Source organism: Melozone crissalis, unplaced genomic scaffold (genome assembly GCF_028551555.1).
Source record: "Melozone crissalis strain CALT ecotype California unplaced genomic scaffold, PUWL_Pcris_2 ptg000019l_1, whole genome shotgun sequence".
Lineage (NCBI taxonomy): Eukaryota > Metazoa > Chordata > Aves > Passeriformes > Passerellidae > Melozone > Melozone crissalis.
Genome location: NW_026535797.1, coordinates 4,990,690 through 5,012,347, shown reverse-complemented (window position 1 = coordinate 5,012,347; position 21,658 = coordinate 4,990,690). Strand labels below are relative to the sequence as shown.

At 42.8% G+C, this 21,658-nt stretch overlaps 1 protein-coding gene across 6 annotated transcripts in view; it reads right to left on the bottom strand.

The window, feature by feature from the left end:
• FGFR2 (fibroblast growth factor receptor 2) overlaps positions 1-21,658 on the bottom strand; it is a 78,635-nt gene that overhangs the window by 28,992 nt on the left and 27,985 nt on the right. For all 6 annotated transcript variants that reach the window (XM_054276856.1, XM_054276859.1, XM_054276860.1 and 3 more), the window contains one exon: positions 15,853-15,976. In XM_054276856.1, the coding sequence (XP_054132831.1) occupies positions 15,853-15,976 (124 nt within the window). The remainder of the gene's footprint in view (positions 1-15,852; positions 15,977-21,658) is intronic.

Sequence of the window (21,658 nt, the reverse complement as noted above, 5' to 3'; positions counted from 1 at the left end):
TTAAGAAGAAATATTGTTGATTAATTTTGATAAATTAATTGATTATTGATTAAGAAGAAATATTATTGATTAATCTTGGATAATTCTTGGTTTAAAACATGTTAAAATAAACCAAAAGGAATTTCTCAAAAGTAGCAGCAGAAGCCTCAGCGTGCAGGATGCACAAATGAAGCAGCTCAGCTTCCTAAAATGCTCTAAATCAGTGCCACCACCACCACTGCTCTCTGCTTCACCCAGACACAGCAGCAGAAACACTGCTTCATTCTTGTTCTCACCAAAACACAGGCAAATACAGAGTTCTCTGGAAAACTGAAGTGTATTTAATGTGAGCCAATTCAGCTTCTAATCTATGCCCATGCATAAGCATTTCTCATGAGCATTTCTCATACACATTTTCAGTCAACCTCTCTTGGGGGGCAGCTGAGGGAATTGGTGTTGTTTGGCTTGGAGAAAAGGAGGCTCAGGAGGGACCTTCTCATTCTCTACAAGTCCCTGACAGGGGGTTTTAGCCAGGTGGGAGTCAGGCTCTTCTCACAGGTGACAGGTGACAAGTGACAGGACGAGGGGAAATGGCCTCAGGTAGTGCCAGGGGAGGTTTGGATTGGATATCAGGGAGAATTCCCTCACCAAAAGGGCTGCCCAGCTTTGGAACTGCCCAAGGAGGGCATCTAAAAGTCATGTATGTGTGTAGATGTGACACCTGGGGACGTGGTTTAGTGGTGGCCTTGGCACTGCTAGGTTAATGGTTGGACTCAATGATTTCAGAGGGCTTTTCCAACCTAAACAATTCTGTGAATCAGAAGTGAAATGCTCACTGGCCATCCCCAGCCTCGGCTCCCCGTTCTCCCCTGCTCCAGGAATTCTTTTGAAGATAAGTAAAAAACAGCAGACCTAAATATTTATTTTTAGAGGCTATATACTGTAAAAGCTCTGACATTACAAGCCAAATCAGCTGAATTTCAAACCAAGCGTTCCTTCTTAAACATACTTGTCTCCAATAAATTGTTTCACAAGCAAACATTGTGAGTATAATAGCAAATAATGATGCCATTGAACAATGGGATCTTTTATACACTCCAATATATTTGGCATGCAGCAAACATCTACTGGGAATTTATTCACTGAGGCTATGCTGGCAGCACGCTACAAAGCAGCAGTCTTATTTTACTTGTGGCAAAAGTGCATTTGCAATGCAGTTACTAAATTATTCCATGGCTATGTGTGTCATTTTCGAAGATCTAGGAACAGTTTCATATTTTTTAATTTGTAAATTGCAGTAGAACATATAAATTATTATTTTACGGTTCTGGAGAGAACTTTTAGTTTCTCACCTTATACTAAATAAGATCTAATTCCATCTCCCTCATTCCTTCATTTGGGTACAAAACCAAGCAAGCAAAAATCTCTCTTTAATAGAAACCTTACACCATCTTCCAAAACTTATTACAGCTGCCTTCGGTATAAAATGAAACCTTAGAGAATGTTATTTAAAATGTTTTTTAGAAGTCAGTAGGCCTCATGTTTCATTTCTCCACATCAGGGTTTGATTTCCTTTGTGACCTTATTCTCTGCCCTTTAACAAACCAGAGAACGAGGCCTGAAACGTCTTGGAAAAGTTCCTACTATGCCAGCATCCACACACGAGATGTGTTTAGTTTATCCTGATAGCCATCAATGATTTAATCTTTTATTGATGACTGTCAAGCATTTCCTCTACCAAAAAAGAAGAGGCAAAGCAAAGGAGTAAAAGCAGAGTTCTCACACTCATGGCCCCCAATTGCATTTAAAAAAATTACAGTGTGTGCATACAGAAGGGTATATATGTATGGCCATTTGTGAGATTTCTTCTCTAAGGGTAAATGTGTTAAAATGAACTTTTGTTGCCCTCCCTCACATGGATCAGTGTTCACCAATTCCTCCACTTCATCAGAGGGGAGCAGTCCTGTGCCCAACAGGCAAACAGCACAGGAGAACAAATCCATCACCATGAAAATCCAGCAGGGCTTCATGCAAACCTGGGTCCAAAGAGCCCACAAAATACACTCAGGATTGGGGAAAACAGCTACAAAGAAACTTCCACTAATTACCAATGACCAAGCTTAATTTTGTACAGCACCTTCTGCTGGAAATACTCATTTCAGGATGTTATACAAAAACATCCTGAAGTTATCCTACCTCCCTGCAAACCCACACACATCTCAGGACTCTGCTCAGCACAAGTACTGTCAAAGACATATTCATAAATCTCACATCACTATTCAGCATTTAAAATACAAGCTGCACATTTGTAGGCAGATATCATCACTCAAACAGCTAGCTGCACTAATATTAGATGGAAACAGTGTGTTCCTTTTTACTGAGCACCAGCAAAGGAGCCAAAGTTGCCTTTAAAAAATCTTTAAGGTTGATGAAAGCGATATTATCATTACTGAATAATTATAATCAGGATCATCACTGAAACATTGTGACCATATACATCTCTAGTTATTTAAACAATATTTTCATACAAAACAAGCTGGCAACAAATCTCATAGCTCTGGAACCTGATTTCACTATTCCTCTTGTTCATTAATATTGAAGAAACACCTTGAGAAATAAATATATGCTGCCTGAACACTGACATTTCAGTGTTACAATCTTACTGATGACACAATTTGTTATAAAATCAAGTCAAAAACATATGCTGTAATACAGAAAATCACCCCCAACGTGTTTCATGCTGGTTCCTACCATAAGAGACAGACACCAGCTTGCAGTTTAGATGCAAAACCATCATCCCCATCTGAGGAATTAGTTATCTACAAAACACAGAGTCAAAATGATGGCTCACATGAGATATATCAGATTCAAGGCCACAAGCACCTAAATTTTACACCACCATAAAAGTGCCCAGGGCTTGAGCATTTCTGCTCACTTATCTGTAGGCAAACAGAGTTGCTATCTGAAGGGGTGACTGACAAAAAGACCTCACCCAAAAGGCTTAGAGGAAGCTGTCATTTAGCCTGTTAATGCTAAAACTTCAAAATACCTCCCTCAAAGAGATAAAACTACAAAGAATCCAGGAAAGCTGGAAAATTCCAAGTTCCAAAAACAAAAGCCAGCACAATGGAAGGAGCTCCCCGGGAAGTTCCAAGCACTGCAGGACTTCTAGAGATGGTGGGAGCCTGTCCTGCTACTGGAAATGATTGTTGGAGCCTATACACTTCATAAGGAATCCTGAGAACTGGATCTTTAAGGAATTTAAGCCCTGAACAGAGGATGTCTAAAACGGGGACTCATCTCTTCCCCATCTTGGCTTTATTTGCATTTATTTTTTTGCTGGGCAGGGTAAAAGAGAGAGAAGAGAGGAGAAGAGAGGAGAAGAGAGGAGAAGAGAGGAGAAGAGAGGAGAAGAGAGGAGAAGAGAGGAGAAGGCAGGAGGAGGCAGGAGGAGGCAGGAGGAGGCAGGAGGAGGCAGGAGGAGGCAGGAGGAGGCAGGAGGAGAGATGCAGCCACAGGAGGTGAAGATGCTGGGGTGTGGAGGTGGGTGACAGGGCCCAAACCCACACTCTCAGAGCCAGGGGAGGCCAGCAGACACGAGCCCATCCATCCCTGCACCCTGGAGCAGGATGGAGCAGCCATGGCAAGGGAGGCTGCTCGCCAAGCACGCAGCACAGGGGAGATGCAGGGCAGGAATTGCTGCTGCCAGAGGCCACTGGGGAGGGATTGTGGCTGAGAGAGTGGCACTGCTGCCACCAGAGAGCCTTGGCAGGCACAGCAGACAATAACCCCGGAAGGGGGGAGCTCCAGGCCTGGGCCAGGCCAAGTCTCCTTAGCAACCTGGCTGTGCCAGGGGCTGAGAAGAGCTCTGGGAATTGTCTCTCCAAGGCTCCTTGTCACCCCAGCACAGACAGTTCAGGACCTTTCAGGGGAGCTAAAAGCCAGAGCCAAAGCCCATTGAAGTCAGGGGGAAAACTCACAGGGAACTCAATGGGCTTTGCATAAGGCATCCGATTCATTGGAAACAAGAAAATGAAAACTACTCTCATTTTCTGCTTTTCAATGTGCTTGTTTCCTCTCCTTGCAAATGTGTGATTCAAGTGTGGGCTAGAAAAATAAAAGCTTAATAGCAAATGCAAGACCAAGCATGAGTTCTGGGGACAATGGAGAGATCCTCAATTAAGGGGGGAAGGGAGGGAGAAAAAGATTACCTAATTTTTAGCTAGACACATTTATCAGAGCCTCCAATCACAGTTTTGAAATGTTGCTGACTTCTAAGGACTCGTCTTGATGGCTGCCACTGAGCAACTACAGAGGGATCCCTCAAATGATGCCTCTGGATCAACAGGCCCTGGTAGAGGTTCTGTGCATTCAGTCATCACTGAATGAGAAATGAAATAGTTCCAGCTGTCACTGCAAACACAGAGCTGCCATACCCTCTTCCTGCCCTGGTCAGCACAGCACCCTCAGCTCTAGTTGCTTATTTTGCCTGACTCCAAGCTTGGGAAACATTCACAGTAGCCTGGACCCTGTTTGGAGAAAACACTATCCACTCCCAGGCACCTTCCCTCAGAAGCTGCAACATCTGCTGCTTTGGAAGATGCCAATTATGCTGTAAATTATGGGTCTGAAAAGCATCCTCCCACATTTTAGGCCAGACTGTAATCACAGCCTCTTGCATTGGCTTTGGCTTCACAGTGTAAACTTGCAAGATTGAGTTGCAAGCCTTAAAAAAATTAAACACAGCCTTTTCTTTCTTTGCAGGCTTGGACTGAAACATTCCTCCTCCTGTGTTTCATCTTCACCAACGAGCAATACTTTCCCACCATCTCCACTGATGCCATTCATCTCTGGGACATCTCTGGGTCACACAGAGCCCTCTCCAGCAGTGTCAGCCATCTCTGGGCACTAGTGACCATTTCAGTCACAGTCTGAGGGAACAATTCTCTCCATCTGTGCAAATCACTCTTTGTGCTCTTTTTCTGACATCCCTGTGGGGACTGTACATACAGGTACTGTTACTGCTGGCTCTGATGCTGGTTTTGGTGATGTGGGTACCTGCTACAGGACTGGAGCATTTACTAAAGCCAAAGGGTCAGGCACAGGATATCAGTGCCTGATCAGCATCTATTTAGGATAAATATCAACCATGAGAAGAAAGATAAGATTATTAAACCCTTACTGGTTAGTGATCAATGAGTTTCAGGTTTCTATCCCGTTCTAGCTAAATGCAAAGGAATGAGTTTGCAAGGAGAAACACAAGGATCACCACCCTTCATGAAAGATCCCACCTACACTAACTGCAAATCCAACCACAAGCACTCAGAGGCTGGATTAATCATTGCTCTCTGAATCAGAGAGCCTTTCTGAGGGGAGTTCCAGGAGCAACTCCAAAACGAGGAATTGCAACTTGGGTTTCTCCACAAATCCAGCATTATTTGAGTTCATACACTGGATCCCGTTTGGACCCACATTTGCACTCCACACCCTGAGGTGGAGACCTGTAGGATGCCAGCCCCCACAGGAATCACCTCTCTCCTCCCTCAAGGCAGCTCTGCCCATGGGCCAAGCCAAGCCTCTGCTTCCTCTCCCCAGCACAAAGCCATTGCTATGGGGATCCTGTGCTCTCTGAAATCCTGGAAGCTGAACACTCCTGACTCCACCATTTGCTCCATGGCATGGAGGAGGAATGCTGAGTGCTGGCTGCTCTTTCAGAAGATCAGGAAGAACCAAGCAGGTGTGGCAGAACACCTCTGCTCATTAATGTCACACACCAGGCATCCACGGGCCAGGAGCTGAGCAGGCTCCACCAGCTGCACATCACTTTGGGCTCCTCTCTGCACAAATGAGGCACTGTGTGCTGTTTACAGCCAGTCCAGAAGTGCTGCTCAGCTGTCATGTTCCATTAGACAGACACACAGACAAACCCCTCCAGTCATCACCTCCTGGGTGATTCACACACGCCAGGGTAGAGCCCACAGCAAGTTAGGGATGATGCTCTCCTCCTAAACACCGCAAAATCACAAGATGCTTGAAGGCTGGAAGGATTAACATCACTGTCATGAAACAGTAAGAGATAAAGTCCATCCCTGGCAAGAACACTTGATAAAGAACAGGAGCCTCTCAGGCAGACCTGCAGAACAGCTCATGGATCAGACAGCACTACCAGTACTGATGATATCAACCTTACAAATTTTGGCATGTTTTAGCCAGTAGGCATTAGCCAATAAATGGCTCATGCTGCTCCATGTTCCAGTACAGCAGGAGTGTCCACGGGCAGCATTTCCTACTGGCCCAACACTACCTGAAGAAATCATTTTGGTGGCCAAAGCTCAAAGGGGCATTGCTACAGCTGGAGATCGAGTGAAGCTGGCACAGGAACCTGGGGCCAGCCTCCATCACCATTATCTTTGTCCTTTAATTTGGAAGCCCTTTACACAAATTCGAGGCACTTCTTGCTGCTGTTGTGTCTCTCACCCAGCTCTACTCTGGCTTTTGAGCAGCACCAGCAGTCAGCAGGGAGTGAGACAGCAGGGAACCAGACTCCACGTATCCCTGCTGTCACTGAATACTTTCACAAGAAGCTAAACTTTTGAACATTATTAAAGAATTCTAATGCTAAAGATTAAAGTTCTGTCACATATTTCAAAGCAGAGCCCATAGCAAAGCCTCTGCCACTCCACCCAACCTCCTTGAGACACTCAAACCCTTCTACTCACCAGCCAAGTTAAAGGCAGTGCCTTTTAAAAATCTTACAGAAGTTGAGCAGGTGTGTTCACACTCTTTGTCCTTGGCTTCACCACCTTCACCTCTAATTTTAAGTAATGGCACTGCTTCCCAAGCAGGCAAAGCTCCCACTGATGTTACCCATCTGTCTCCTTGGATAGCTCTACAGCAGAGCTTCAGCTCTCTGTCCTAGCTGCATTTTAGCTAAAAATCCATCTCTGCACACCTTTACACCTCTTCCTCACAGGGGAAGAGACAGCAAGCAAGACTGACCTATTTGGCTTGATACAAAGCCCATGATGGCAATGAAAACAGTACAAAAAAAAATTAAAAATCAGAATCAGAACTAGTTAAAAGTCCTTTCTAGTTTAAGTTATTTCAAATCACACATATATCTGAGGGTTAATAGAGACAGGGACATCCAGCAAGCCTGAGGCTACGGCAGGAAACATGAATGCTCTTGTTTTAAAACATTAAATTATCAACAGGGTTTTAAGACCAGTTTGTCCTTAAAAGCAAGGCCCTATTGTCAGGCTGACAGTGTGGGCTTCATCAGGAGCAGAAAAAGTCATAGCAGCAAGAGTTGTACAACACTAATCTTGGAGCTCCCTTGCAGTGTCCCTCACACAGTGCATGCATAAGCAAATGCTTCATACATGTCTGAAAAAAGGGTGGAGAGGCCTTACTTTAGTGTGAAAAAATTATGGCAAACCGAACAATGAGAGGCTACAATTTTCATTGATATTCTTTTCAGGGTACCCTAAAAGAAAAAGGCTACAAGAGAATATGAAAAACAGCTTGTGACTTCTCACAGACAAGTGGTAAAATTTTATTGTTCTGGCTGTTCCCCGAGACTGCATTAATTTTTACACCCAGAGATATCATCCTTTGTGCTGTGCACAGCTCCCAGCACTCAGCTGCTGTGTAATAACCAGAGACAATGCTGGGTCCAGCATCACTGGAATGGGCTCTCCAGCAGGCTCTGCCAAGAGTTTACTGCATGCCTGGCACACAGCATCCCTCCCACAGGGATGATGTCCTCTCCCAGCTGCAGTGGCTTCAGCTCACCAGTGCACCCAGGGATGCCATAAAGCACACAGGGGGAGTTGTTATTTCTGCTGGTATTGTGACCCAGCTACAGATTTCTCATCTGCCAAATTCCCCTGCCTGAAAACAGCTCTCTGCCTTTAAAGTAAAATGGAAAAGATTATGTAAAGCTTTTAAAAGCACTCCTTACATTTCTACACTTCTCTCCCCCCTTTTCTTACACAGCACACTCGCTCTATTGAGCAATGCAGGTGTGAAATTATTGGAAGCACTGTGGAATTCACCCTTCCCCAGCTCCCTGCCAGACACAGCCAACCAGCAGCTGACTGTGCAGGTCTCAGGGCAGGACAGAAGCTCCAGCAGCCAGAATTTCAGTGCTGGACAGCCCTTGCTCAGCCTCATGATATACCTGTGTCAGCCCCCACTGAGCCCTTTGGGCTTCCCTTCCCTGGTGGTGAAGTTTGGAGACATCCCTCCATCAGTCCCACATTCCCTTCTGCAACACACAATCCACTTCAGGTGCTGAAGACTGCTCATGGGAAGACCCTGACTATACAAATTTGCCATTTTATTTCCAGTACTTTGGGTAAATCCAAGTAAATTTCACAAGATGCAGCAACATTCATAGGCTGGCTATGCTTGGACACAAACTTGGTGCTCCAGAACTGCAAAGTTAATTTATTAACTTTCCACAGTTCCTCTCCTGGTCCTGGCTGGGGTAGGTAATTTTCTTCCTAGCACTGGTACAGTGCCCTGTCTGGATTAAAATGGGAATCCTGTTGAGAGCACAGTGATGGTTTGGTGGTTGCTGAGCAGCTCTCACACTCTGTCAAGGACCTGTCAGCTGCTCCTGCTGCCCTGCCAGGGGGGAAAACTGGGGGCACAAGGAGCTGGGTAGGGGACACAGCCAGGACAGCTGACCCCAGCTAACCAAAGAGATATTCCAGACCAAATACTCATTGCATAAATTGTGGGGAAAGCTGGCCAGGAGCCACTCAGGAACTGGCTGAGCACTGGTCAGTCAGTGGCAAGTTTTTCACTTGCATCACTTGACTTTCTTGAGTTTTATCTCTCTCTCTTTTCCTTATTTTCTTTTTCATTATTACCCTTATATAGAGATAGGTATGCTCATAAATACCCTGGGTGCACAAATATCAAAGGAAAGCAACTGCTGCAATGAAATAATATTGCTTGGTAATGCACCTAATCCAACTGAATAGCAGAAACAGTGCTGCAGGTATAAACACTAAGGGATGCATGGAGATTAATTTATAAATGTAGAACACACAAAACAATTGATGCTTTGATCACCTTATTTGTGATGGTGATTAAAAACCCCCTAAAAGTATATGTAATTTTTGATTTTTATAAGCATCTTGTAAAAATGATAAATTACTTTATTCTAACTAATACACTGTCATGTTGGGTTCTTCCTTTTGCTGAAGTTCGGACAGCATCAGTGTTTCACTTTCATGAAAAGTCAACAATTTCAACATATTCATGCCACCTTTCAAAGAGCAATCTGAAAAAAATAAACTCAGTACCTTAAATTTACAGAGCAGCTCAATATTCAGATGTGTTTACCAAGCTCTGATTTTTAATGTGCTTTTTTATGTTTAAATGGATCAACAGCTGTGGAAGCTGCACCACAGGAACAGTAGCAATCCAAAAATGACATAATGGCTTAAAACCTTCAAAAACTGTAAATCACAGCCACCTCTGGATGTCAGGTCACACAGAGTGGTCTGCAGAGCAGAGAGGGGAGAGGAGACCAACACTAACATTCTAAGTGCAACCTTTTTCTTCATTAGGCACAGAATTTTACAGTTTACTGATTTATTTGTGCTTTTCTACTGCCAGATTCCTCTCCCCTTTCTCACCTTGGTAACAGCCCCTAATTTTGTTTTTGTCCTGGATTGCAAACCTTGTGTTTGTCTTCAATATGTCATCATCCAACCTGCATCACAGTTCATGTACAACTTTTCTCTATTTACAATAATTTTTTTAGGTCAGGTTTTTTTCTGTATTTTTAATACATAGCTTTACCAATTTACTACCAATTACATTTCCATTTTTTCATTAATAAAGCTGTGAGAAAAGCCTGGCTCAGGTCAGAAAGCCCCTCCTGTTAGGCACAGATATGGCTTTTGACACGTGCCAAGTACACATTAACAAGGCAACGGTCCTGTGTTTGCATCTTCAGACAACTCCTGCAAATTCCTACTTGCACTTCCACAAGTAGGATACAACACAAATTAGAAGGCATGATTAAAAATTATAATAACAGAGCTGAAACAATATCCTGTTCATCACTCATCAAAAGAAAGAGAAATAACTGCCTTGGGGCTGTAATAAGACAGAAAGTGGGACAGGGAGACCAGTTCTCCCCAGCAGACTCTGCAGGAAGCATTCCAAACATGACAAATTCACTGTTCACCCAGCAGATGAAGTAATGACACCAGTATTTGTCCATAAAGTGCAATTTAGCCAGACTACTCCAATGAAATCAGAAGCTTTAATGCTATAAAACTTGAGGGTTGGAATATTTTTACCTTATTAAGGAAGTGGAGGGGGGAACCCATAAGCTTTCATTTTGCCTGAGCTGAACCATCACAGTGTGGGCTTTGTTTTCGGGAGCGAACCGCACAGCCCCCAGCGCTAAACAATTTGCGTAATTCCTCCCGAGATGCACACACCTTGCCAAAAGCCTGGTGCCAGGTGTAAAGTCCACACTCTGGGCTTATCAGCCCATTAAATGAAAGCATCTTCCCTCTCAGCCTAACCAGACACCCGAGGGCAGGCATCAGCCTGGATTCCTTCGCGCTTTCTGGCCCTGCCTCGTCTTGCCCTGCGCCGCGAGCGCCGGGTGAAGACATCAAGCCAAAGCTTGTCCTTGTAAAGAGCCAGTCAACAACTACAGCAACATCTGCCAGAAATGCAAGTTTAGGCTTGGTTCTGATACCTGCCCTTATCTCCTGCCAGACATTAATGATGCAGCACCCAAGGCATGTTATTGAGTTGGTGTCAGTTCCTTTTTTCGTATGTAACCCGAATCCTAAAAACAATTCTTTGGAAATGAAGGGGAGGACTGTGCTTGAGTCAAACTAATTCTGAACTTTATTTCAACAAGCCTCAGCAAAAGGCAAACAACAATCCATATGTTTCTATGAATTTGGGAATGACAAAATGGAAACACGCCTTTAAAAAAAAAAAAATATGTGCTCATGCCATGTTCGCAGCTAGAGACTGGGAGAGCACATGAAAGTCCAAAAATAAAACTTGACTAGAAGCAAAAGCAGAAGTTTTTCCTTCTGTCTAAATGAAGGGAAACATAAACAGTGAAGAACCAATAGCAAAATGTCAATTCTGTTTTAGCAAGATTTTTAATGGCATGCTGTAAAACAACAAGAACAAAATTTATCCTATAGCAAATAGGGTATCTTATAATATCCTAAAATACATCCCCTAAAACCACCAAGAGTTCAGAATAACTGTTTTTCTGCACAGTAAAATCACTCATACATGAGATTTCTTAGGCATAAGCTTTAAACTGAGAGTCATTTAAAATGCTTTCTGGGTGAGAAGTTACTCTCACACTGGTTTTATATGAAAATATGAATTACTGTTAAGGGACAGCTGCGTGGTGCTCTGCCACCCCTGGAGCTCACTCCTCAGCAAAGACAGCCAAAGGCATGGCTATTAGGCAAATTAGGAACTGTTTAAAGTACTGCTAGAAGGGCTTCTTTTGGGAAAAATATATTTGCAAAAATATATTCATTTTTATAGCAAACAGCAGGGTCATAATATATTCTTTGCAGAGGTGTTGTGCTATAGCAGCTGCTTATGAATCCCACTAAATGAGGTAATGTAGCAAACTTCACCTGAAATCAAACCATCTTTTGTCTCCCAGGATGACAACATTAAATAGGGCAGAAATGGCTACCTGCAGCAGGACTGCTCAAAGAGTAACCTTCTTTTTCTTCTGCCGTTAAAACCCAAATTCAATTAGCTCCTCCATGCTCAAACAGAACTGCTGCTGCTGAAATTGTACTCCAGCAATAATTGCCATCCAAGAGTGATCTAATTACATACAAGTCTCAGTGGCTGCATTCCCACGTTGCTTCCTACAACCCGGATTCACTACAATGCAACTCATAAGTGAAAACCACATCGTTTTCAGCCCCTCTCCCTCAAGGGTGCACGACTTTATAAATGTGTACTGAGAATGGAGTTAGTCTATTAGTAAGCTTGCCATAAAAACCCAAGTTTCTACCTACTGTTAAATACAAAGGAGGAGAAAAGGCACTTCGGCTGCATGTAAAAAACCAGCTAATGGGCTAAGCTATACAAGGGAAGAAAGTTCTTTTAATTAAGGTACTGGATTAGGATTCAAAGACCAGCTTTGCTTCTTGGCTCTGTCACCAGCTTCCTGTGTGACCCAGGGCAAGAAATTTCATCACTCCACAGCTCCTGTTTCCATCTCTAAAATGGACAGTGACATTTCCCTCTCCTGGCCTTGCTGTATTTCTGTTGTAAGCAATTCCCCTGTGCTGGTATGTTGCCCTGGACAATAAGTATCCAATATTAATTGAAGCCTCCGTGCACTACTCTAATAAAAAGCTAAAATTGACTCTTCTCCCTTTCACAGCATCCTGGTGGAGTTTTGCATCGCCACCATTTGCCACTACGGCAAACACATCTGAGTCCCTGAGCAAAGCCCTGCTTCAATCCCTACTTGGAAATGGTGAAGGAAGGGAAAGGCCATTGACTGGGGTATCCCAAACATTCAAAGAGTAACTTTGTCCAGCACAGAACATCCTGGCCAACTGGAACGGCCCATTCCCTGCTAACACAGTCACTGTGCACAAGTATCCTGTGCAGCAGAGAGGCTGCCAATGACTTGCTGCCTTTTTTTTTTTCTCCTGTATTTTCTACTCTCACTGTAAAAGGAAAAAAAAAAAAAAATCAGTGCAAGGGTTTTGCCAGGTCTGTAAATTTGAACAAGACCATCTGAGCTGACTCTTAAGAGTTCTTGCAAGTAATTACAAGGTAAAAATGAGAATACTTCACACCTACATTCTGACTGAAAACTTCTCAGCCCTGCTGGCTCCAGGCTTTTAATTGTCAAAAGAGTTCAAGGTTTGGAAAGTTATTGGCATATTCCTAACTAGCATTGTGTCACTATTTGGCACGATTTTTGCTGGGATACCTCCCAACTCTGTGACATAATCAGAGGGTTCTCTACATTACACCATATAGTCAGATGCTCATGTTAGTGTAATGTGTTACCATGTTTAATACCATTTGCTATTACTTACACTTAATCAGCTCTGGAACCAGTTAAACCATATAGGAAAAGTAATATCAGAGGCTTTCAACTGACAGTTTTCTACACAGAACTTGACCTAAAATTACGACCTGAAGTTCGTAAGATGCGGTCTACGCAGGCAATTGCCTCTAAACAAACATTCATAACTCTCCACAACCCTGTGGGAACAGAAAATCCATAGGAAAACAGAAAAAGGGAACTGAAAATTCATAGGAAAACAGAAAAAAAAGGGCATAAAGGTAACTCTGTAGAACTGTCTCAACTAGAAAAACTGTCAGAGTTTCCCCTTCTGGCCAGCCTTAATTTACTGCTTCAGCAGTTTTATGCTCCACAATTACTGCAAAGCTCCAGCCACAGAGGAATGGCTGAGCACTCCAACATCAACCCCCCTTTAGGTTAAAATCCCAATCTATTGAGAGATTCACACTAAACTTACCCCAAGGTGCACATTCCCACGCACAGGTTTTCAAACAGACTCACAACTATACCCTCGAACTCATCAAATGAAAATTTTTTTTAAAAATGGTGAAATTACTAAGTATACAGGACTCCAAAACTGAGGTTGTGACTTGCAAAAATGATTTTTGGACTTCTAGTTTCATTTCTTACAGGACACAAGCAGGGTCCTCCGTGCCATCAGCTGGGTACCCAGCACCCCAAAACCTCTCATCACTTTTGAAAACTCCACTATTTACTTTCCTGCCTCTCTATAGGAAAGGACTAGACATTTAAATAAATGACATAATCCTTACTGCCATTCCATTCATTCATGCAGGTCACTATAATTTACTGCCAGGAAAAATAAACTTCTGCAAAATATTCCTCAATGCAAGACATTCAAAAGGCTCAAAGCAGGAGAGGAGGTGAGAGGGCTTCTAACAAATATTTGCTCAAGTGACTGCATCATCCATGAACACATTTGCTAGGGGAAAAAAAAAATGGGTGAAGAAATTTATGGTCAACATGAAACACGCCAGGCTGGGACAGGAAAATCAAGAGGGGGTAGAGAAGGGGAATTTTTAACCAGTTTCATCTCAGCAAGGAAAGGTTTTTAGAGCCTGGCAAGCCCCTGCAGGGTGAGGTGGCCAGCAGAGGACCACACCATGCAGAACTCAGCTCACTGCAACAACTGACACCCATCCCGGCAGCCGTTGCTGCTGCGCCCTCCATAAATTCTGTTTAAACAAGTGTTCAAACAAAAATGGCTTTGCCAGCTCACCTCAACCATGCCCAGAGCTCACCCTGTGACAAAATATTGCCATGGCCATGGAAATCCTCACTGCTTTCGGTGCTGGCTGCCCAAACTCAAGTACAGGTGAGCTGGGTGGTTCATGGGCTCTGAAGGATGAGGGCGGATGGTGGGGCTTTGGTCCGATGGCATCCTCATCCCAAAGTCATCTTTCTACTCCTCTGCTCCACAAAGACCAGCTCTCTTTGGCATTTTCATTAGTAATTTTTCCCTTTTGTGCCATCCAAGAAGCTGGCACTTGTTTTCTCTTGGACTTGGGTGTTTATGCAGATTTAGGTGGTCTCAGACAGAAACAAGACACCAAAGACCATCTAAAACAATGCACAAGTGATATATTTTTACTCATGTAAAATCAGTCAAGAACTAGGGAAATTAACATTTTGTCACATTTAAGCCCTATAAGCCCTTACAGTAAGATATAACACAGTAAGATATTCCACAAAGAATCTATGGAGTTGGGCTGTCACCAGCCAAAAATAGGATACAATAATCAAATTCATTTTTGCTTTCAGTAGTGATTGATCAAAAGTCCTATTGACGGAGGTTGTAACGCTCAGATCACCTCACAAAGGTGGAGAGAGCAAAGCCCATTCAAGACACACTTCAGAAACCATGGCTCAGATCCCTAAAGGTCCTATAAGAAAAGCCACACTGGTTATTTTGGACAGCAATGCCTTCAAAGTCAATAAAATTGCTCACACCCATCAAGGCTAATCAGCAAGACTAGTGGTGAACAGAAATTATTCCTGAGATTTCAAGCTCTAATTTAGCTAACCACTTAAATAAATATCTGTAAGCCTTATTAAAGTCAACAGGATTTAGGTATTAATAAGGTAATATTATTAAGCCTGGGTTTAATAGTCCTGCGTAATCGCAGCTTTGCTGCTACTTAAAAATTCAAACAGCTGTTTAGAATTTGTCCTCAGGTAAAACACTTCTGAATTTTTATCATCTGTGTTTTGGGGACTGCTCAGAGCCCACCCAACAGGCTCCAGTCAGATTTCAGATTTTAGTCTGCTGTGAATGCAAACTGTCTTTCCTGAAGCTCCAGATCTGCTCTAGCTGCAAAGTCAATATCTAGCTTTTCATTTAAAAAAAAAATTAATTTCAGCTATAATACTATAATAACAGGACTCTAAAGGATTGCTTGACAGCTTTCATAACTGCAGTTATTAAAGTCTGTGTTAGTACAATTGTACAAGTAATAATTAAATTGTAATACTAATGATTAAAGTTGCATCAGCATGTATTATTTGGTCGTCATGGCAAACTTGTGGGTGGATGTTGCACATGGATATTACACTTTTTGCCAAGGCAGGGGTAGATTAATCCTACAGGCACGAGTGAGACAGATGAATGTATAAAGTTATGCAGCAATTGGCTGTGCAGTGAAATCTTATCTTTGGAGCGCTGTGAAATCATCTCCAAAATAAACGCGGAACGCATCAGCTCAGTTCCAAATGCTTTCATAGAGAAAGTCATTGGTGAAAAGCAGTGTCCTGCCCACGAGAGCTGCACTTACCGACCACGTCCAGGTGGTAGGTGTGGTTGATGGAGCCGTACTGGTTCTCCACTATGCACGTGTAGTTCCCTTTGTCCGACGGCACCACGCTCTCCATGATGAGGCTCCAGTGCTGGTTACGGACCTGGGGGATGCAAACCGACACACTGGGATCTTCTCAAGCAGAGTTTTACCCTCTCCCCTTCCAAAGGAACTGTTCCCTGGATAATTATCCTTGTGTAATCCACAGCTGGAAGCCTCTCCTGCGCTTGTCTGACAGTTCTGGATGCTGAAATGATTTATGCTTGATCCAGGACAGCATGGCTGCAGAGTGAAAGCTTTCACACCCTCTGCTGTAAATCTACCTGGCCCCTGCTCCAAGCACTGCAGATGTCAGTGCACACTCAGTCCTCCCAGGCTGAGCAGGATGGCACCAATTAGCAGTGAGACAACTGGGCTTTACCTTTCAATCCACTCCAAAGTGAATGCACACCCTCAGGGTATTCCCCATCTGTCCCTAAAGAGCCACCTGGTAATAAATACCCATCAGCAAGACAGGATGGACATGATCTCCTAAACATTTAAGTCTTCAACCTTCCTAAAAGCTCAGTGACACAGCTCACATTTTAGAGAAATTGAGGGGTGATGTTTGGGATTCCTCCCAAATACCTCCTGCTGCTCTGGGGTACCACAAGAAAGAAATGAATCCCAGAATCATGCTGCCTCATGGAAAATGCCTGAAAAAAATCCTCATGGAAACAGCATAAGGATTATTTATCTCACAGAATCCCTCTCAGACGGAATTTATTAAAGGTACTGATTCTGTTCCCATTTGAACTCCAAAGGAGCACTGGCTTTGGTCTCACAGAAAATAGGATCCAGCCCAGTACTGGAAGGATACAGAGCCATCCTTTACATACATTTATTTCCTGCATCAGAATTTGGCTCCCAAAATGACCTTTTGCTGGCTATGGACTAATTCCTTGTTTTAGCATTACATTTTTGACAAAGTGCTCAGAAAGCTTAACATCCTCTGGAGCTGCAATGTACAATTCTTCAACTGCAAAGTACATATTTCAGCAAATGGAATAAAACACAATCTGCTACAGTCATTTTAATCAGCCAAATGGAAAGCAGTAATTCGGTGCTGTACACCAGAAAAATTTATGGACCATTCAGTGATGCTTCCAGTAACCATACATTCTTAAAACACCATTACAACTATAGCTATGAAATCCTGCATCGTGCCTGACTATTTTGCAGGTCCTTATCCAGCAGAAAAAGCTGCACAGGGCCACATCCCAGTGCCAAGAGCACTTGCTGGAGGTAAAAATGCCTCCAGCTCAAAGCTTGGAAGAGAAGTTCTCTCTATAGGCAATTCCTGGTTTTCCCAGTTCCCCCAGCTAGTAATTATCTCAATAGCTGGATATGTCTCTTATTGCTCAGTTGTGGACTAATAATATTAGCTAATGACTGGCCATGTGGGCTCTGAAAAGCAAAGAAAGTGTGGGCAAGAGTCCAGCAGGAGAAAGTGCTAAGCTAACGTCAGAGAAATGTGTGACACAGCCTCAAAATCTCCAGCCCAAACTTAAGGCTTCTCTCCTCAGCCCCTCGTGTTGATGGTCAAACAATTATATTGGTTTAATCAAAATAATATCTTGATTTTTCTCCATGCTGTGAAGAGCTAAGGGATAAGTTATAGAACTAGAAAGAGCTTATCAGTGTTATTTTAACATCTCATTGTTCTGCTAAGCAACTCTGAAAGTCAAAGTTTGGGTCAGGAAGAGCTGCTGTCACAAACTGTTGGTAAATAACAAATACAACAGCTACATATTGTGAGTATTAAATACTTCTTTGTGATTTATTTTGAAGGACACTTGGTCAAAGTGGCCTTAACTTTCTGCCATTACAAGTTAAAACACACTTCTGGGAATCAGAGTTTTTAACCAATGTGGCTGTAAAACAGGAAGAACAGATCACAGTTCCACTAAAGTTAAAACAAATAAAAATTGTAAACAAGCTGCAGGTAATTAATTTGACAGGAAAACACAAGAAATTGTTTATGTTCAATAAGAAAACATAACTTACAGCTACAAGTGGATATACTGGATGGGAATATTAAAAAGTATTTGTGCAATTTCCCTTCTTGTAACTGCATGGACAGAGATAATATCTTTATAACAAAACAACAGCTTAAGCCACTTTGGGTTAAGCTAAACAACTTCTGCAGAGGTCCAAAGCAGTTATGACACACTGTCAGACAACTGGATTTATGGCAGGGATCTGGATCCAACGAGATTGTTGGCTTGGTGCTTCGTGGCTACAAGTGCAGCACTGCAAAGCCCAGGAAAATCCCCCTTTGCTGGGGATGAGCTGCCTCTTGTCTCACTGAAGATTTCCAAACTCAACATTTCATTCTCAGACATGCAACAGCGCAGCCATACCCCGGGCACCCACACAGGTTGAAACACAGGCTTTGGTAATGTGGGGTTTTTATGGGAAATGCCACATCCCTTAGTCCAGGTGTTTTCCTGACTAGTTATGGACACTTCTAGCACTTTATTGGCAGGGAAATATTCTCCATCAAGGTTTGGAGGGATAGTTAAAACCATCTCTTCAAAAGATTCCATTTTTGAACTGAATTATCAGTACCAAATGTATATAAACTGCACTCTTAACTTATAGCCTGGAAGTGGGAAACAAACTGGAATCAAAATGCCAAGGAATATTGATCAGAGAACTGGGAAAGGGCAAGGAATTTTTCATATAAACTTTTTGCTTTTGGAGTATCCCATAAAGAACAGTGGACAGTTCTGTTCAGTGTTGAAATGTGTGTCTTCACCGGAGAGATAATGTCATGAAAAGTTGTCAGCTAAAAATGGATCAATTTTAAACTAATCTCAAAGGAAAGAAGGATTAGAAATGAAATAAAACTCCACAAAAGCAGCACAGTTCAGACTGTGAGAGGTACTGCTCAGACAAGGAGAACAAGCACAGAACACCCCTGGCAAAGGCCATAGGCTTGTGCAGTTGTTCCTGTAATGATAAATGTTCTTACTCTGTATTTACCTGGCTGAATTTAAATGTGTTTAAGACAACTGCAGTGATGAAGCTTATCCAAATGCATAGGTGCAAACACACACGTGTTAATGCTTAAACAGTACCAGCTGATAGAAGTGCATTTGCTTTCTGGGTGGTGTACAGGAAAGAAAAGGCTCCTGTGGTCTCACGGAGGATTTAGATTATCACCTCAAAGAAAATATAAAATGCCTCTAAAGGCACAAACAAGAGTTATCATCACTTCAAAAAATCAGAGAAAAAAGGAATTTATATATTCAATAACTGATCCTGTTCTCTTTATTTCAAGGAGGTTGGGTATATCTTGAAAGATCATAAAAGGATCAATTTTGAAATTCACCATCCAGAATTAGTCAGAGTGCAGGAATTCCGCCCTGGAAGCTATCTTGGCCAGAACATACACCCTCCTGCTGGCCTGCCCGAGTGCAAATTGACTCAAGACATTCCCCAGTCCCAGGGACAAAGTGCTACAGGCCACTATCTGATTCTGATAAAAACAATACACCATGGGATTTCTCAGCTCTTAGCAGGAAAGAGGTGGCTCAAGGATTACTGGGAAGCCTCACATTTTCTTTCCTTTCTCTTTGTCCCTTAAGTCTTCAAGTGATGACTGTCTCCTGCCAGATATGGCCAAGTTTGGATCCAGTTTTCTATCCTAAATATTGTGAATTTCTCCAGCAAAAATGCCTTACAGAGTGCAACACCCAGATTCAAGACAAGCTAATGTGCAAGATTTAGCATGAGCTGCTGTGACACCTGGTTAAACACAGACCAACTCTGATAGACTCAGTCCTTCCTGAGGACTCCTTCATTAAAAGTTCATTGGCATAGTGATGTCAGGAAAATACAATTCTCTCTATTTTAGTATGATTTTGCATGAGCCCACAGTGATTTCATCCTGCCCCCCAAACAGGATGAGGACACAGCTCAAAAAATAATAAAGATCTGGAGTCCCATTCACTGGGAACAAGCTTTCACCTTCAAAGATGATTATTCAAAATGACAGAATATAGAATAAACATGGATTTGGCTGATTTGACAATGGTAAGTAAATCCTACAAGATAATTTAAAACTTAATGTCTTTATGAGCAACAAGAAAAGTCTGAAATCCACAGCTGTGTGCCCTCTTTTATTTCCTTTAGACTAAAGAGATACAAGAAGTTATGATTTAGAATTAGAGGTACAGACTTCACAGGTATCCAGCTGGCTTTAGGAATAGGCATCTGTGGCTCCTTCCCAAAGGACATACCTGGGAAATTGCATACATTTAATACATGTGATCAAAAGCTTAATTTGTGCCACTTAATGGGCACAACTCTAAATTATTTCACCCAGCTCCCTAACACAGACTAGCAGCACCACCACAGAGCCCCACATGAGCTGATTTACCCCACCAAAGACCCCCCTCCCAAAGCAGACACCAGGTATCTCCATCCTGCCTCTCCAGACACACATTTTCCATCATGGCCTTCAAGAGTGATATCTTCATTTCCCCTCCATCAGATGCAAAGTGTTCAAAATAACAGCCTGGTTACTACCAGAACAGTTACTATTATTTTCCAAGACAGGATTAGTTTGGTTGGGGATTTTTTTTTTCCTTAATTGGTGCCTTTTTTTTTTTTTGTTTTTAAAAAAAGCACTGAGAAGGGCAAAAATCACTGAATGGGAGCCAATTCGTTAACACTCCACAGCGTTATGAAAGGCAGAAGGTGTTGCCAGGTGTACACTCGTAAGCAACAGAAATTTATGGTGTAAGCAAACATAGATGGAAAAGTCTACTTAGATAATTAGTGCTCATGCAGGGAGACTTTCTGGGCTCTGCTCTCTGCTAACACAAATGTTGGAAAAATTGACACTTTCTACAGTAAATCCAGCTAGAGAGGAAAGGAGAGTGAGGTTTGTCCTCCTCTGCACTGGAAAACAGATTTTGTGCACCGGGCAGGACCTGAACCAACAGCTCACAAAGCAATGGCTCAACCAAGGCAGCTCCCCAAAAACACTGCACCCATGGGGACAAGGCAGTGGTGCTGGATGGGGGCAGCCTCAGGACTCAGAATTGGGCTCTATTTAACAAAGACAATTAATTTGTGTCTAACAACGACAATTCATTTGTGTCTAACAGCCACTGCAAACTGCTCGGAGCAGCTCAGCACAAGCTCCAGGATGGGAATTCCAACCCTGACACAGGAGAACTGCCTTAGAAACTTCTCCTCCTGGGGGAGGAACTGCTGAGGTGTCGGGGACATGAGGAAACTGCTGAGGGAAGACCCAGACAGGAGGTGAAGGGGAGTGAGAAATGGCCATGCTTGAGCAGCAATTTGCCACCAAAGTCACACATTCCCGGTTCCTTGGAGGAGAGGGATCAGATGACCGAATCCTGACTTCTGACCTGACCCAGGCAGATACCACGAGGTTAAAGGTCTGTGCACTAACACACAGAGCTGGCCTCCCTAAAACTCTCTCTTAATCAGTAACCACCAACTCAGAATAAGACATCTAATCTGAAGCTATTTAAAATTCAAACAAACCCTTCCAAGTAATTGCTGTTACTTTCCCCTCAGATTCTTCTTCTCATTTCAGTTTCACAGGCCATAAACTCTATAGAAAATAATAACTTTTGACTTCCAAGGCTTCCTTTATTAAACTGCCTTACACTCACCAAAGCGGATGGCCATGTTTTTAACAATGCAGCCAAAAATGAATAGAGAAAAACAGTCTTAATCTGCTTTGCTAAGTCAGTCTTTGGTT